Raw genomic sequence first — 14,796 nt, 5'->3', positions numbered from 1 at the left:
ATGTGGGCAAGTTGCGAGAGTGTGAGGTCATCTCCAAGAAATATTCCCGTCTTCTTGAGTGTAGGACGTCTCTTCAAGAACTCCTCCTTCGCTTCCATGGAGGGGAAACGAATGATAAGTGCTCTCTCCTTAGAAGATTCGCCACCACTACCTTCTCTCTTCTTTCCCACTCTCCATGCCTTTGTGTGCGTGGCTTCAATGCCCATCATAGAGAAGAGCTCTTTGGTTTCCCCTTCCGCATCATCACGGTCTTTTAGACCGGACACTCGTACATGTAAGGCCCGGGTCTTCCTCCTTTGCTCCTCTTCAAGGGTCATGTTGATGATGGTGGGAGTGGGGATGGGTGGCGATTCTTTACCTTTCCCTTTCTTGGCGACCTCGATCCATTTCTCGGCCTCGTCCATCTTCTTTTGTGTCTTTGTGATCACCTCCACCCACGAAGATGTCTTCTCTTTATGTTGCTCCTCCTCCTCTCGAATGATCCTCATTTGTTCCTTGATGGTATTCAGCTCTTCAAGAAAGGAGGGCTGAAATTTTCCATCCTCAAGATTGCTTTTTGAAGTGGCTGCCAACTCCTTTTTGAGGGCTGAGATTTCAGCCGCTTGACACTTAGCATGCAATTTGGCCTCCACTAGTTCCTCCTTTAAAGCTGAAATCTCAGCCTCTTGCTTGGAAGATCTCTCTTCGAGCTCTTGGATTTTGTCAAATCCCTTCTCGAGTTTGGAGAGGCAGTTTATGATTGCGGTGACGGAAGAGTCGACCGTCTTCTTGTTTTCTTTGATAATTGTGCCGAGCTTGTCCTCCACCTTCACGAGCTCCTCTTTAAACCCGGTCTTGGCCATGACTTTTTGCAGATTCCCACAGCCAATGGAGTGAAAATTAATCCATGACACAGGAGCAAAACAATAGCAACAGGGGGGGGGGGGGTTCAAGTCATGTAGGGAAGAGAGTTATGTTGCTGCCTTGGGGGCCTGAGGAAGGGTGGGTGGGAAAAGGGAGGTGGAGGGTGAAGAGGGCAGGGCGGCGCAGGGGCGAAGGGGGGCACAGGGCGGCAAAACCGAAAACGAAACGGGACAGGGCGGCGCAGGGGCGAAGGGGGGCAGGGCGGCAAAAGCGAAAGCGAAGGGGGGGGCAGGGCGGGAGGGGGGAGGCGGAGGGCGGCGCAGGGGCGAAGGGGGGCGCAAGGCGGCAAAAGCGAAAACGAAACAGGGCAGGGTAGGGCGGCAAAAGCGAAAGCGAAGGGGGGCAGGGCGGCAAAAGCGAAAGCGAAGGGGGGGCAGGGCGGGGAGGGGGGGGGCGCAGGCGGGCAGCGAAGAGGGGGGAGCGAAGAGCGAACAGCGAACAGCGAACAGCGAACAGCGAACAGCGAACAGCGAACAGCGAACAGCGAACAGCGAACAGCGAACAGCGAACAGCGAACAGCGAAGAGCGAAGAGAGAGAGAGAGAGAGAGAGAGAGAGAGAGAGAGAGAGAGAGAGAGAGAGAAATGAAATGAAAGCTCCTCAGTCGGCTGTATCCATGTCCTCCTAATGTCCAGCTGAACTAAATCCTGACGGATGAGTCTGGTAATCTCTGTCCGTGTGAGAGTGAGAGAGGGTGCCTCCAGAGAATACTGGAAGGGAGGCAATCTGTCCATGCTAAAACCATGTGCCTGGAACCAAGATGTCATCTGTCCATACCAACAAGCCGTGTCTCCCTGTAAAGCTAACTGTCGGGAGGACTCCAGGGCGAGGCGTGCATATCTGTCTCGGGGGAGATCCCACAAGCCATGTATGTAGGAGACTGATCTCGTAAGAGCTTCAATCACCAGAGGGGCAGCCGCCAGCTCTGCTCGAATAATCTCATGAGGTACCACGGCCTTGGCTCTAATAATCCTAGCAATCATAGATACCAAAGGCCTCTCCATACCTCTCCACCCGCCTGCGCTGTGATGTCCCACTGAAGGTCCCCATATCTGCACTCCATAAAGCATAGCTGATGTCACTAGAGTGTCAAAAAGCCAAAGTTTCGTTCGAGGTTCCTGAAACTGAACCTGCGAACACATCCTCTCCAAACCACCCAGGGCTGCATGTGCTCTAGTCAATCTAGTCTCTGCTGCTCTCCTCATCGAAAACACTGGCCCACTGAATACTACCCCAAGATATGTATATGCATCTGTATACTCCACAATCTCTTGCCCATATGTAAATGTGGAAGCTGATCGCCTAACCCACTGTGGCGTGGTGTTAAACACCATAACCTTGGTTTTGCCAAGGTTGACAGACAATCCACTATCATGTGCAAACTCATGTAAAGCATCCAAATGATGCTGCATACCCTCAGGGGAGTCAGAGATCAACACAATATCATCAGCATATAACAATAGTGGGATCCATGTACCTGCTAGCTGGGCTCCTCTGTCCCCCAATCTCTCAATGTAGTCAGAAGCCTCATCCACATACATACCAAACAGTGAAGGAGATAACGGGCAACCTTGCTTCACTCCTATAGTGGAGTGAACCAAAGTAGAGACCCCCTCTGGGGTGCGTACCTGTCCTGCAACTGATCTATATAAAGCCATAATCCCCCATATGAGCTCTGTGGGTACCCCCATCTCCTATAATCGCCTCATCAATCTGGCTCTGGGCACTGTATCAAATGCTTTGCGAAAGTCCACAAAGCTACAATAAATCCGTCGCCCATGCGACCTGCCCTCCTCAATAATGGCCCGTAGAGTCAAGATGTGGTCAAGAGTAGAGAAACCTCTCCTGAACCCTGCCTGTCCCTCTGCTTGAATGCCAACTCTCTCTGCCCATCTACTCAACTGCTGCTCAAGAATGGATGCATACAATCGTGCTAGTATGTGACCAATCATAATAGTGCGATAATTCCCTGGCTCCATAGGGTCCCCTGACTTGAAGATAGGCACGATGGTGGACCTACTCCAAGTCTCGGGTAAGCCTTCGCACATAGCACGATTGAACATCACTGCTAGAAGCTCTGCCAGCATGTCTCTCGCATGAATAAAGTGCTCAGCGACCAATCCATCATGATCATATGATCTCCCAGTCTTCATCCTATCAATGGCCTTCCTTACCATCTCTGCGGTAAAGAAAGTACATGTCTGTGGGCATGGTGCTGGCGGGTCAGGAAAAGGTGTCTGTCCAGGAACTGTATATAGAGATGCTGCATAACTACCCCAGACCTCTGTAGAAGTGATGGCCAAAGCAGGGGAGGACTCATGAAACAGACGCCAAGCCTCCCTCGAATCCTGGCTCAAGAACAGCTGGTATAATTCCTGCTCTAGCTGAGCAAGGAAGGCCCGCTTCTTCCTTCGCACAAGGCGTCGGAAGGCAATACGTGACTGTCGGTGAGTAGTGACTCCCAAAGCAACCTCCCGCTGCAGTCGGGCTCTGGTCTCTCTGCACTCCTCATCATACCAACTGTTCTGGGGCATACATCTAGAACGCTGTCTCTGTCCAGGCTGAGTATGTGGATATGCCTCTCTCGCTGCATCATGTAAAGTCTCTGTCAGTATATGGGTCAACTCCTCCAAAGGTCTCCCTGGCTCCTCTGTGTACAGACGTCTATAAATCCCATCTGTGTAGACAGCATCAGTCTCTGAGGTAAAAGTATATCGAGTGTGATCTGCCCCTCGTGTTCTCTGAGCTGTGGTAAAGTGAAAAGAGATAGTCAATGTCAACAATGCATGATCCACTACTACCCCAATGGGCCGAGATCCAACTGTGAAGTCCTCAATGCATGAAACAAAGCTGGGCATAGCCATAACATAATCCACTGTGCTAGCACCATGTCTATGTGGAAAGCAAGTAAATCCAGCTGCTGACGGAAACCTCTGCAAGCCATTAAGTATGGCCAACCCATGTGCAGTCCCCATATCTACCAAATATCTCCCATACTCTGTGCACTCCACATCCTGTGAGCGTCTGTCTAATCCCATATCCAGAGTGTCCAGCTCTCTCAGCATCTCCTCCGAGGTATCATACAAGGCTGTCTTGCGGTTGCCCGTCCGGGCATTAAAGTCCCCTAACAGGATGATGTCTCCATCCCTAGAGAACTCCCATATGTCATCATCTAGCACAGAGAAAGGAGACTGCCCTCTAGGTGCTGCATATGTCGATGTACTAGGAGCAAAATAGCATATGGCAATATACAGGAATCTGCCTGTGTCGGCCCTCAGTCTCACCCACATATATCTGGCCTGATCATTTCTCCGAACGATGTGTAGAAGCGGTTGCAGCTCCTCCCTGAAAAGAACTGCCACCCCTCCTGATCCTCTACTACTATGTACCGATCTCGTCCCTACTCTGCAAGCTGTCTCCCATCTGTATCTTGTCACCTGTGGCATCATCTGACCAGGGGCCTGGTGAGTCTCCGAGTAGAAGACTATATCTCTATCTCTAAAGCTGTCCTCAAAGGCACCTACATCAAGTCTGAGGGATCCATTGCAGTTCCAGGCTGCCAGCTTTAGTTTGGTCCCATAGGTCTCGCACCGTCATGTAGAGCGTCGCTCCACGATGACCACCCTCCCTTCTCTATAAAATGCTATCTTTCCCTTTTCTCTTGCCGCTCTAATCTCTGTCATAACTTCCTTCATATGTGCAAGCTGTGAAAGAGTAAGATCATCACCAAGAAAAATGCCTGTATTCTTTAAAGTGGGTCGTCTCTTCAAGAACTTCTTCTTTGCCTCAATAGAGGGGAAGCGAAGTATGAGAGCTCTTTCCTTTGATGTTTCCCCGTTGCCTCCGCTTTTTTTGCCCACTCTCTAGGCTTTTGCGTGGGCCGGACTGTCAATCCCCATCAACACCATAAGCTCTTTTACCTCCTCTTCAACTTTATCCCCGTCTTTAAGGCCGGTAATCCTCACATGCAAAGCACGTGTACGTCTTCGTTGTTCCTCTTCCAAAGTCATGTTGATGATTGTAGGTGTAGGGGTTGTTATCTCCTTACCTTTACCCTTCTTGGCGACCTCTATCCACTTCTCCGCTTCATCCATCTTCTTTTGCGTCTTGGTGATGACTTCCACCCATGAGGAAGTCTTTGCTTCGTTTTGCTTCTCTTCTTCCTTAATTGCCCGTACTTGTTCCTTGATAACCTTGAGCTCTTCTATCATGGATGGCTGAATTTCACCTTCTTCAAGTCCACCATTTGCCTTGGCCTCTGCAAGCTCCCTCTGAAGAGCTGAAATTACGCCTTTGAGCATGTTGACTTCCCCGTGAAGGTCTTTGACTTCCGCTATGAGGTCCTCCTTCTCCTCTTTCCACCGCTTACCCTCATTGAATACCATTTGGAGAAAGTTGGCTTTCTCCTTCCACCATCCCTCCATCTTTGCCTTCCATTCCTTCATTTCCTTTTCCACATTTGTTATCCTCTTGTTTGTGACCATAAAGGTCGCCTTCGTCGGGTTGCGCAAGGGGGAAGCCATGGAAGAACCGAGAGAGAGAGAGAGAGTTATGCTGCTGCCTTGGGGGCCTGAGCAAGGGTGGGTGGGGAAAGGGGCGCAAGCATTGCCAGGTTCTGCGCGGCGTACAGGGCAGCAGGCGGGAGGAAGCAGGCGGCGTTAACAGGGCGGCGGAAGCGAGCAGGGCGAACAGAGGGACAGCATGCGGGAGGGAGGGCGGCGGCGGCAAGCAGGGCGAGAGAGAGAAAGAGAGAGATGGGGGGCGAGAGAGAGAGAGAGAGAGAGAGAGAGAGAGAGAGATATTAACGTCTGCAAAAGGCCAAAATTGGCCTATGAGACAAACAAGTAGTACAATGAGAGAGAGAGAGGGCGGAGAGCAGGGGCGAACAGTGAAGCGACGGGCGAACAGCGAGAGAGAGAGAGAGAGAGAAAGAAAGAAAGATTTTATTAACGTCTTCCAAAAGACCGAACTCGGCCTATGAGACAAATCGGAGTACCTGAATGGGGTATCCTCTGTCATCCCAACAAAATGAAAAAGTACTGAATAAAAAAGCTGAATCTGGGTGTGCAGGGGATAGAGCTCTATTACTAGGAGAATGCAAAGCTATATGCATGGAGTATACAATCATGATATGCAACATAGCTAGCTCCATCCTGTACCATACTGGGGGTATAAAATGGTATACATCAGTGAAGGGGGTGTCCACAGCTCCCTGAAGAACATGCCTGGGTGTGCTCTGAAGCGAGCCAGTCGCTCCGCACCCTCTCTATGAAACTGAGCTTTGATCTCTGTCATCTCTCTCTAGTATAGGCGTGGTGTCCGAAAGCCAGGTGTCCTCTGTCTCCTGCGGGCTCTAAGTGTCTCTGCTCTCTGGAGAGTAATTCCCTGCCGTGTAGGGCCTGGGAGGGGTATGGATCTCTGAAAAAATGTAGTAATCTGTGTCTGTCGCCCCCCCTCTGGAGCTGTCTGAGCCTGTAATAATGTCTCTCTGTGGCGCTGTATGTCTAGAATGTATCTCCCCAGTATGCGCTGGTCTGCTGTCTCAAAGATCTGGCGTAGGGAATGTGGCTCTCTGAATAAAATGGGATATCTATCTCTGATGGCTGTATATGCTCTGCATCTGCATACATAATGCTCCTCACTCTCCACCTCCTCTCTGCACAATCTGCATACCCTCTCCTCTCGGGGGATTCGTGCTGCTCTGCCAGTCTCAATCTCCAATCGGTGTGATGAAACTCTGAGCTCACCCATAGCCACTCGATAGCCGTGTGGTAAAAAGCCCTCCATGTATCTAGGCCTCTCTATAAATCCATCATCAGTGATACTCATGAAGTGATCTCTGTAGTATAGCATCTTCGGTGGAAGAGGCTGTGTAGGCGATATCCATGTCTCTCGTGTATAGAGCTGCCATAGATCCTGTCTCAATACTCTGTTCCTCTCACTATGAGAGAGACGGATATGTGGTGCATCCCTGTCATACTGGAATGGTGGTAGATGATCCATGTCTAGGCCATGCTGTGAGAACCAATGTGTGACCTGTGCATATGGTCATGATCCTCTGTCTCCTGCCTCAGCCAGCTGTCTAGATGCCTCAAAAGCTCTGTATGACAATCTATCCTGTGGCATCTCTCTGAATCTGTCTAGCAGGCATATAGTCTCGAATATGGCCTCTACCATCATAGGAGGCGCAACAAACTCTGCTCGGATAATGTCATGAGGTACTGACGGTTTGCTACGTATCATGCGTGCCATCATGAGGGCCTATGGTCTCTCTATCTGTGTCCACCAATGGGTAGCAAGGCCTGGCGCCCATACCGCTCCTCCATACATCAGTGCCGGTGCGACTAATGTGTCAAATAGGTCCGGGGCTCCTGAAAATGCGCCTGGTGGCACTGTCTCTCTAGCATAGCCAATGCTGCTTATCCCCGTGTCAATCTAGCTCTGGCTCTTGAACCCATGGTGCTGCTGCAGAGAAGGTCACCCCTAGGTATACGTATGATGTCACGTATATGAGAAATGAAATGAAATGATATATTAACGTCTTCAGAAGGCCAAAATGACCTATGAGACCAAAAAGGTTACAACAATTGGTGGATCTGATACAATGTCTGTGTAAGGAAAGCTAAAAACAACTAAACAACTAACTGAAACTGAAACAACTATGAGAAAAAGTACGGTACTAGGAGCTCCCAATGGATAACACCTGGGAGGAAAACTCCAGCAACAAAGGTAACCATCATACACATCACTATCCAAAGATGTCTCTCATCGGTCGATGGCGGATATCCTCAATGTCCTCCATGGTGAGTACTCTGACTGGACGTCTCCCATGTCGTGCTAGTATGGTCCTGATCCTCTGTTGTAGTCTCCGCCGATGTCGAGATGGGCCTCTCATCTTGGGGCGCCTGGAAAGCACCAGCTCTATAGCCCGATCAATCAGTGTACCTCTGGTGCGGCTGTACTCTGCGGCTAGCTGCAATGCCTGCTGGCCTGACTGCTCAATCTCTGGTCGAAAGAAGTCTGTAATCTGCCTCTGTAGGTGTCTCTCCCTCTCTGATCCCCTCCCTCTCAAGAGACCCTCTCTATGTCTACGCAGCTCCAACAAGTACAATCCGAGGCATCTCTGATCCTGGTATCTCATGACTCTAGAAAGTGGAAAGCCCTCTCTGAACAGGCAGTGAAAACGGCCTCGTATCTCATAATATATTGGACAGTGACATATGTAATGTAACTCTGTCTCTGGCTCCATCTGGCACAGCTGACAAACAGCTGGTACTCCTCTGAATCTGCCAGTCTCAATCTCTAGCTGGTGTGAGGATGTGCGCATCTGACCAATAGCACACCGTACCCCATGAGAAAGATGAGTATCCATGTAGCTGGGTCTAATCACAAACCCATCCTCCGTGAGCTGGAGAAGATGATCTCTATAGAAAGCCATCTTCGTACCAAGCTCGTGTGTTGGCTATATCCATGTCTTCCTAATGTCCAGCTGAGTCAAGTCCTCCCTGATAAGTCTGGTAATCTCTGCCCATGTGAGAGAGAGGGAGGGTGCATCCGAAATGGAGGTAGCCTGTCCATACTAAAGCCATGCAGTTGGAACCAAGCTGTCATCCGTGCATACCAACATGATCCGTCTCCCTGTGATGCCAACTGTCGTGAAGACTCCAGGGCTAAGCGAGCATATTTGTCTCTAGGGAGAGCCCAAGTGCTATGTATAAAGGAGACTAATCGAGTGAGTGGCTCTACTACCCATGGGGGGGCCATCTCTGCACGGGTAATATCATGTGGTACGGAGGGCTTGGCCCTAATCATCCGGGAAATCATAGAAACCAAGGGCCTCTCCATACATCTCCATCTATCAGTGCTACCAGCTCGGCTGTGGTGATCCACTGAGGGTCCCCATATCTCCACTCCATACAGCGTGGCTGAAGTGACCAAAGTGTCAAAGAGCCAGAGCTTTGTTCAAGGTTCCTGAAACTGAACCTGCGAACACATCCTCTCTAGTCTCCCCAATGCTGCATAAGCTCTGGTCAATCTGGTCTCCGCTGCTCTCCTCAAGGAAAATAGGGGGCCACTAAAAACCACACCAAGGTACGTATATGCATCTGTATACTCCACTGTCTCCTGACCATATGTAAAGGTGGGTATTGACCTCCTAACCCACTGTGTTGTGGTGTTAAACACCATCACCTTGGTTTTACCAAGGTTAACAGACAATCCATTGTCCTCTGCAAACGTGTGCAATGCATCCAAATGACGTTGCATCCCCTCTGAAGAATCTGAGATCAGCACAATATCATCAGCATACAATAACAGCGGAATCCATGTCCCTGCTAGCTGTGCTCCTCTGTCACCCTCCCACTCTACATAGTCCGAAACCTCATCCACCTACATCCCAAATAAGGTGGGTGAAAGGGGGCAGCCCTGTTTCACAATCTGAGATCAGCACAATATCATCAGCATACAATAACAGCGGAATCCATGTCCCTGCTAGCTGTGCTCCTCTGTCACCCTCCCGCTCTACATAGTCCGAAACCTCATCCACCTACATCCCAAATAAGGTGGGAGAAAGGGGGCAGCCCTGTTTCACCCCAATAGTGGAGTGAACCATCTCAGATATACCCTGAGTAGTACGTACCTGCCCCACAACTGTCCTGTATAAAGCCATGATTCCCCAAATCAGCTCTGTGGGCACTCCCATCTCCTGTAGTCTGCGCATCAGTCTGGCTCTCGGTACTGTGTCAAAAGCTTTGCGGAAATCCATAAAGCAACAATAAATCCTCCTGCCATATAATCTGCCCTCCTCAATAATAGCTCTGAGTGTCAAGATATGGTCAAGAGTGGAGAAACCTCTCCTGAACCCTGCCTGCCCTGATGCACATATGCCCTCTCTCTCTGCCCATCTACTCAACTCCTGCTCAAGAATAGATGCATATAATCTAGCCAATGTGTGACCAATCATGATGGTACGATAATTCCCAGGAAGCATGGGATCCCCTGACTTGAAGATAGGCACAATCGTGGACATATTCCAAGTCTCAGGAAAACCCTCACACATGGCTCAGTTAAACATCATAGCAATAAGCTCTGCAAGCATATCTCTGGCATGAATAAAGTGCTCTGCTACCAAACCATCATGATCATATGCTCTCCCAGTCCTCATCCTGTCAATAGCTTTCCTTACCATCTCAGCAGTAACGAAAGCAAGATAAGCCCTCTTCTTCCGTCGCACTAGGTGCCGGAAGGTAATCCTTGACTGTCTATGAGTGGTAACACCCATGAGCACCTCTCTCTGTAATCTGATCCTCATCTCTCTCTCCCTTTTCGCCCCTGCCCGCCTGTTCGCTCGCATCTCTTTCTCTCTCTCTCTCAGACCTGGTAGACATATGCAGAGAGACTTTATGATGTGCCTCACAGCCCCCTATACCACAGCCCACAGAGCCATGCTCCACAGTCGCCACCTTCTTCACCCCACCTATGGTAAGGAGGGCCATATGCCGACTCCAACATGGACGGGCGACAGATCATACAGGATTACAGGGAGAGCATCTCATCTATGCTCATGATACCTTGGCACCATTTCTTGCTCATCTCTTCAACAGAGCTCTGTCAGAGGGGTTTCCGGCTGAGTGGACGATGCACACTATTGTGCCGATCCATAAAGCGGGAGATGTACTAGACCCCGGGAACTACAGGACCATCATGATTGGCCATATATTGGCCAAACTATACGGGGCAGTTTTGGAGGCAGAGCTGAGCACTCATGCAGAGGCTGGGGGATTGAGAGCAGCAGGCCAGGCAGGCTTCCGTCGAGCCTTCTCGACCATCGACCACATTTTTACATTGAGGTGCCTGATTGATCAGGCCAAGGCACGGAGGCAACGGCTCTATTGTTGCTTTGTGGATTTCCACAAGGCATTTGATACTGTGCCCAGAGAGCGCCTCTTTCGGCGACTACAGACACTAGGCATACCTTCAGACATGATGTGGGGCATATACAAGCTATATGAGCAGGTCTTTGGGAGAGTCCGATACCCAGGAGGCTTGTCCGACACAGTTGCTAGCACCATTGGTGTGAAGCAGGGGTGCCCGCTCTCCCCCACGCTCTTTGGGCTCTATATTGATGAGGTGGTCGAATGGCAGTGGAGGCATTGTTCCAGACGATCTCCTTTATATACAGGATGAGGGAGATGCCCACGGAGAGATTATCCCGCCGAGCTTTTGAGGCATCCAGACAGCTGGCCGAGGCTGGACACACTGGATCTTGGTATGCACAGATGCTACAGTGGTTCTCACATCATGGGATAGACATTGAGCGGTTGCCACCCTTTCAGTATGATGAGTCTGCTCCACGGGGTTACCTCTCTCTCAATGAGAGGAACAGAGTGATGAGACAGGACATATGGCAGCGCTACATACAGGAGACATGGACAGCACCAGAGAGCCCACTACCACCGAAGATGCAGTATTACAGAGACCACTTTATGAGCATCTTAGGGGATGGGTTTATACATCGACCGCGGTATATGGATGTATACATGCCACACAGCTCTCGCGTTGCTATTGGACAGCTACGAGTCTCATCACATCAGCTAGAGATAGAGGCTTGGAGAGCGGCACGGGTTCCAAGAGCTGAAAGGATATGCAGATTGTGCCGCGAGGAGGTGGAGACTGAGGATCACTTTGTATGTAGATGTAGAGCCCACTAGGGGGTCAGAGATAGATATGCAGGATTGTTTGAGGAGCACTCTTCACTACATCAGTTGATGGAGGCCTCGGACCAGTGACAGCTTGGCAGACTACTACTAGAGCTTCATAGTTCTCGAGAGAGACTCCTCCAGACACCCGCTCCCACTAGGGGTGGGAGACAGTCCCAGCTCACAGATTTCTTCCAGAGAGCTATGCCAGTGCCAGCTGATGTACCACGTGGGGTGACCACACAGAGAGCAGAGGAATTGAGAGCCAGGAGGAGACCTAGACAGATTGGACATAGAGCACCCCGACTCCGTCACCGAGAGATAGCAGCTATCCGAATGAGACCAGATGGAGACACAGGAGAGGCTAGCTCGCTTTCATTCAGACTCAGGGTACATGTTCATGCCATTCAGAGCCTCAGCATCGGCGATGTATGATATCTTATATTCCTATTATGGCACTGGATGGAGTTAGACATAGATCTGCATAGCATGCTTGTACTACCCCTTCAACATATAGAGATGCATCTTGCCTTAGCACTCCATCCACATCCCCACCCCCCTTATGTTGTTTGTATATGGGCTCCACCGATCCATGATGATTCACAGTTGTATCCAAACACATGCACACTTTTTCTTTTGTTTCTTTTCTTCCGATGACCGGAAGAACACAGTTGTATTATTTTTTGTCTCATAGGCCGACTTTGGCCTCTCGTAGACGTTAATATATCTTTCTTTCTTTCTTTCTTTCTCGCTGTTCCCCTGCTCCGCCCTTCCTCAGGCCCCCAAGGCAGCAACATAACTCTCTCTCTGCTGAATCTCTTCTCTCTTCTCTCTTCTCTCTTTCCCCTACATGGCTTGAACCCCCCCCCTCTCTCTCCCTGCTGCTGCTGTTCGCGCTTGTGTCATGGATTAATTTCCAATCCATTGGCTGTGGGAAGTTTTGCAAAAAGTCATGGCCAAGACCGGGTTTAAAGAGGAGCTCGTGAAAGTGGAGGACAAGCTCGGTACAATTATCAAAGAAAACAAGAAGATGGTCGACTCTTCCATTACCGCAATCATAAACCGCCTCTCCAAACTCCAGAAGGGATTTGACAAAATCCAAGAGCTCGAGTTGAGAACATCCAAGCAAGAGGCTGAGATTTCAGCCTTAAAGGAGGAACTAGTGGAGGCCAAACTGCATGCTAAAAGTCAAGCGGCTGAAATCTCAGCCCTCAAAAAGGAGTTGGAAGCCACTTCAAAAAGCAAGCTTGAGGATGGAGAATTTCAGCCCTCCTTTATTGAAGAGCTGAATACCATCAAGGAACAAATGAGGATCATTCGAGAGGAGGAGGAGCAACATAAAGAGTAGACATCTTCATGGGTGGAGGTGATCACAAAGACACAAAAGACGATGGACAAGGCCGAGAAATGGATCGAGGTCGCCAAGAAAGGGAAAGGTAAAGAATCGCCACCCATCCCCACTCCCACCATCATCAACATGACCCTTGAAGAGGAGCAAAGGAGGAAGACCCGGGCCTTACATGTACGAGTGTCCGGTCTAAAAGACCGTGATGATGCGGAAGGGGAAACCAAGGAGCTCTTCTCTATGATGGGCATTGAAGCCACGCACACAAGAAGACGGGAATATTCCTTGGAGATGACCTCACACTCTCGCAACTTGCCCACATGAAAGAAGTTATGCCCGAGATAAGGGCAGCCCGAGAGAAAGGGAAAGTGGCCTTCTATAGAGATGGTAGAGTGGTGATTATGGAGAGGCGCTCTTCATGACGGCGCAAGACCTATGGGACTACACTCAAAGTTGCTACTTGGAATTGTAATGGATCTCTACGCCTTGATGTAGGGGCTTTTGAGGATAGTTTCACTGGGAGGGACATCATCTTCTACTGTGAGACGCATCAGGCTCCTGGACAGTCCATGCCACATGTTAGTGGATACCGATGGGGGAGAGCTTGTAGACAGGAGACTCGTTCAGAGCATAGAGGACGGGGCTCAGGAGGAGTGGCAGTATTGTTTAGAGAGGAGCTACAGCCACTGATACATATAGTCCGCAGAGATGAGCAGGCTAGGTACATGTGGGTTAGACTGAGGGCAGAGACGGGCAGATATCTCTACATTGCTATATGCTATTTTTCTCCTAGTACATTAGTGTATGCATCACCTAGCGGGCAGTCTCCCTTTTCTATTTTGGATGATGACATTTGGGAGTTCTCCAGGGATGGTGACATCATTCTCTTGGGGGACTTCAATGCCAGGACCGCCCATAACCAGACAATATTTTATGATACCTCAGAGGAGATGTTGAGGGAGCTTGATGTTAGGGATATGGGCCTATCTAGACTCTCCCAGGATGAGGAACATACAGTGTATGGGCGGTATTTGATAGACATGGAGACTGCACATGGATTGGCCATCCTGAATGGCCTACAGAGATTCCCGACATCGGGCGGTTTCACTAGCTTTCCACATCGGCATGGTGCTAGTACAGTGGACTATGTTATGGCTCAGGCCAGTCTCATTCCCTCTTTTCAGGATTTTATGGTAGGCACTAGGCCGGTTGGAATAGCAGTGGATCATGCTATCTTGTCCTTCACTCTCACATTTCAGTTCAGCATCGCTCGATTGGGACAAGTCTCCACACACACTCGTTATATCTTTACGAGGGAGACTGACACCGTGTACACGGATGAGATATACAAACGCTTATGTGCCGAGGAGCCGGGACGGCCATTAGATGAGCTCACTCAGATATTGATAGAGACGCTTCATGCTGCAGCATCAGAGGCATATCCCCATAGTCAGCCTACACGGAGACGATCTGGGAACATGCCCCAGAACAGTTGGTATGAGAGAGAAAGAAAGAAAGAAAGAAAGATATATTAACGTCTGCAAAAGGCCAAAATTGGCCTATGAGACAAACAAGTAGTACAATGATGTTCCTCCAGTCATCAAGAGGAAAATGTGGAGTGAGAATAAAATGTACAAGTATGACAACACGACCATAGGGGACTCAATGGTGGTGTACAAACGAGAGGGTGTGGATGGAGTACTAGGGCTACTAATGCATCTCTATATGCTGAAGGGGTGATACAAGTATGATATGTTATCTACTCCTAACTCCATCCAGTCCCATAGTCTGGGTACAATATGTCATACATCCGATCTGAGGATGCCGTAAATGTCTGGAACATGCGTCCTGG

At 49.7% G+C, this 14,796-nt stretch overlaps 2 protein-coding genes across 2 annotated transcripts in view; both read right to left on the bottom strand.

Moving 5' to 3' along the window:
* LOC147625463 (integrator complex subunit-like protein) overlaps nucleotides 1-14,796 on the bottom strand; it is a 146,472-nt gene that overhangs the window by 43,721 nt on the left and 87,955 nt on the right. The window lies entirely within an intron of this gene.
* On the bottom strand, nucleotides 6,204-6,905 carry LOC147625465 (uncharacterized). Its single transcript, XM_086818831.1, has one exon. The coding sequence runs from the start codon at nucleotides 6,903-6,905 to the stop codon at nucleotides 6,204-6,206; it is 702 nt and encodes a 233-aa protein (XP_086674957.1).

This window comes from Cibotium barometz, chromosome 24, assembly GCF_041138505.1.
Source record: "Cibotium barometz isolate CiBa-2024 chromosome 24, ASM4113850v1, whole genome shotgun sequence".
NCBI classification, from domain to species: domain Eukaryota; kingdom Viridiplantae; phylum Streptophyta; class Polypodiopsida; order Cyatheales; family Cibotiaceae; genus Cibotium; species Cibotium barometz.
Note: the sequence above shows the minus strand (reverse complement) of the source record. Positions and strands in the feature narration are given on the sequence as shown.

What these genes read in the sequence shown, in the direction of transcription:
- LOC147625465 (XM_086818831.1), bottom strand. Translation starts at nt 6,905, where the DNA reads ATGGATCATCTACCACCATTCCAGTATGACAGGGATGCACCACATATC.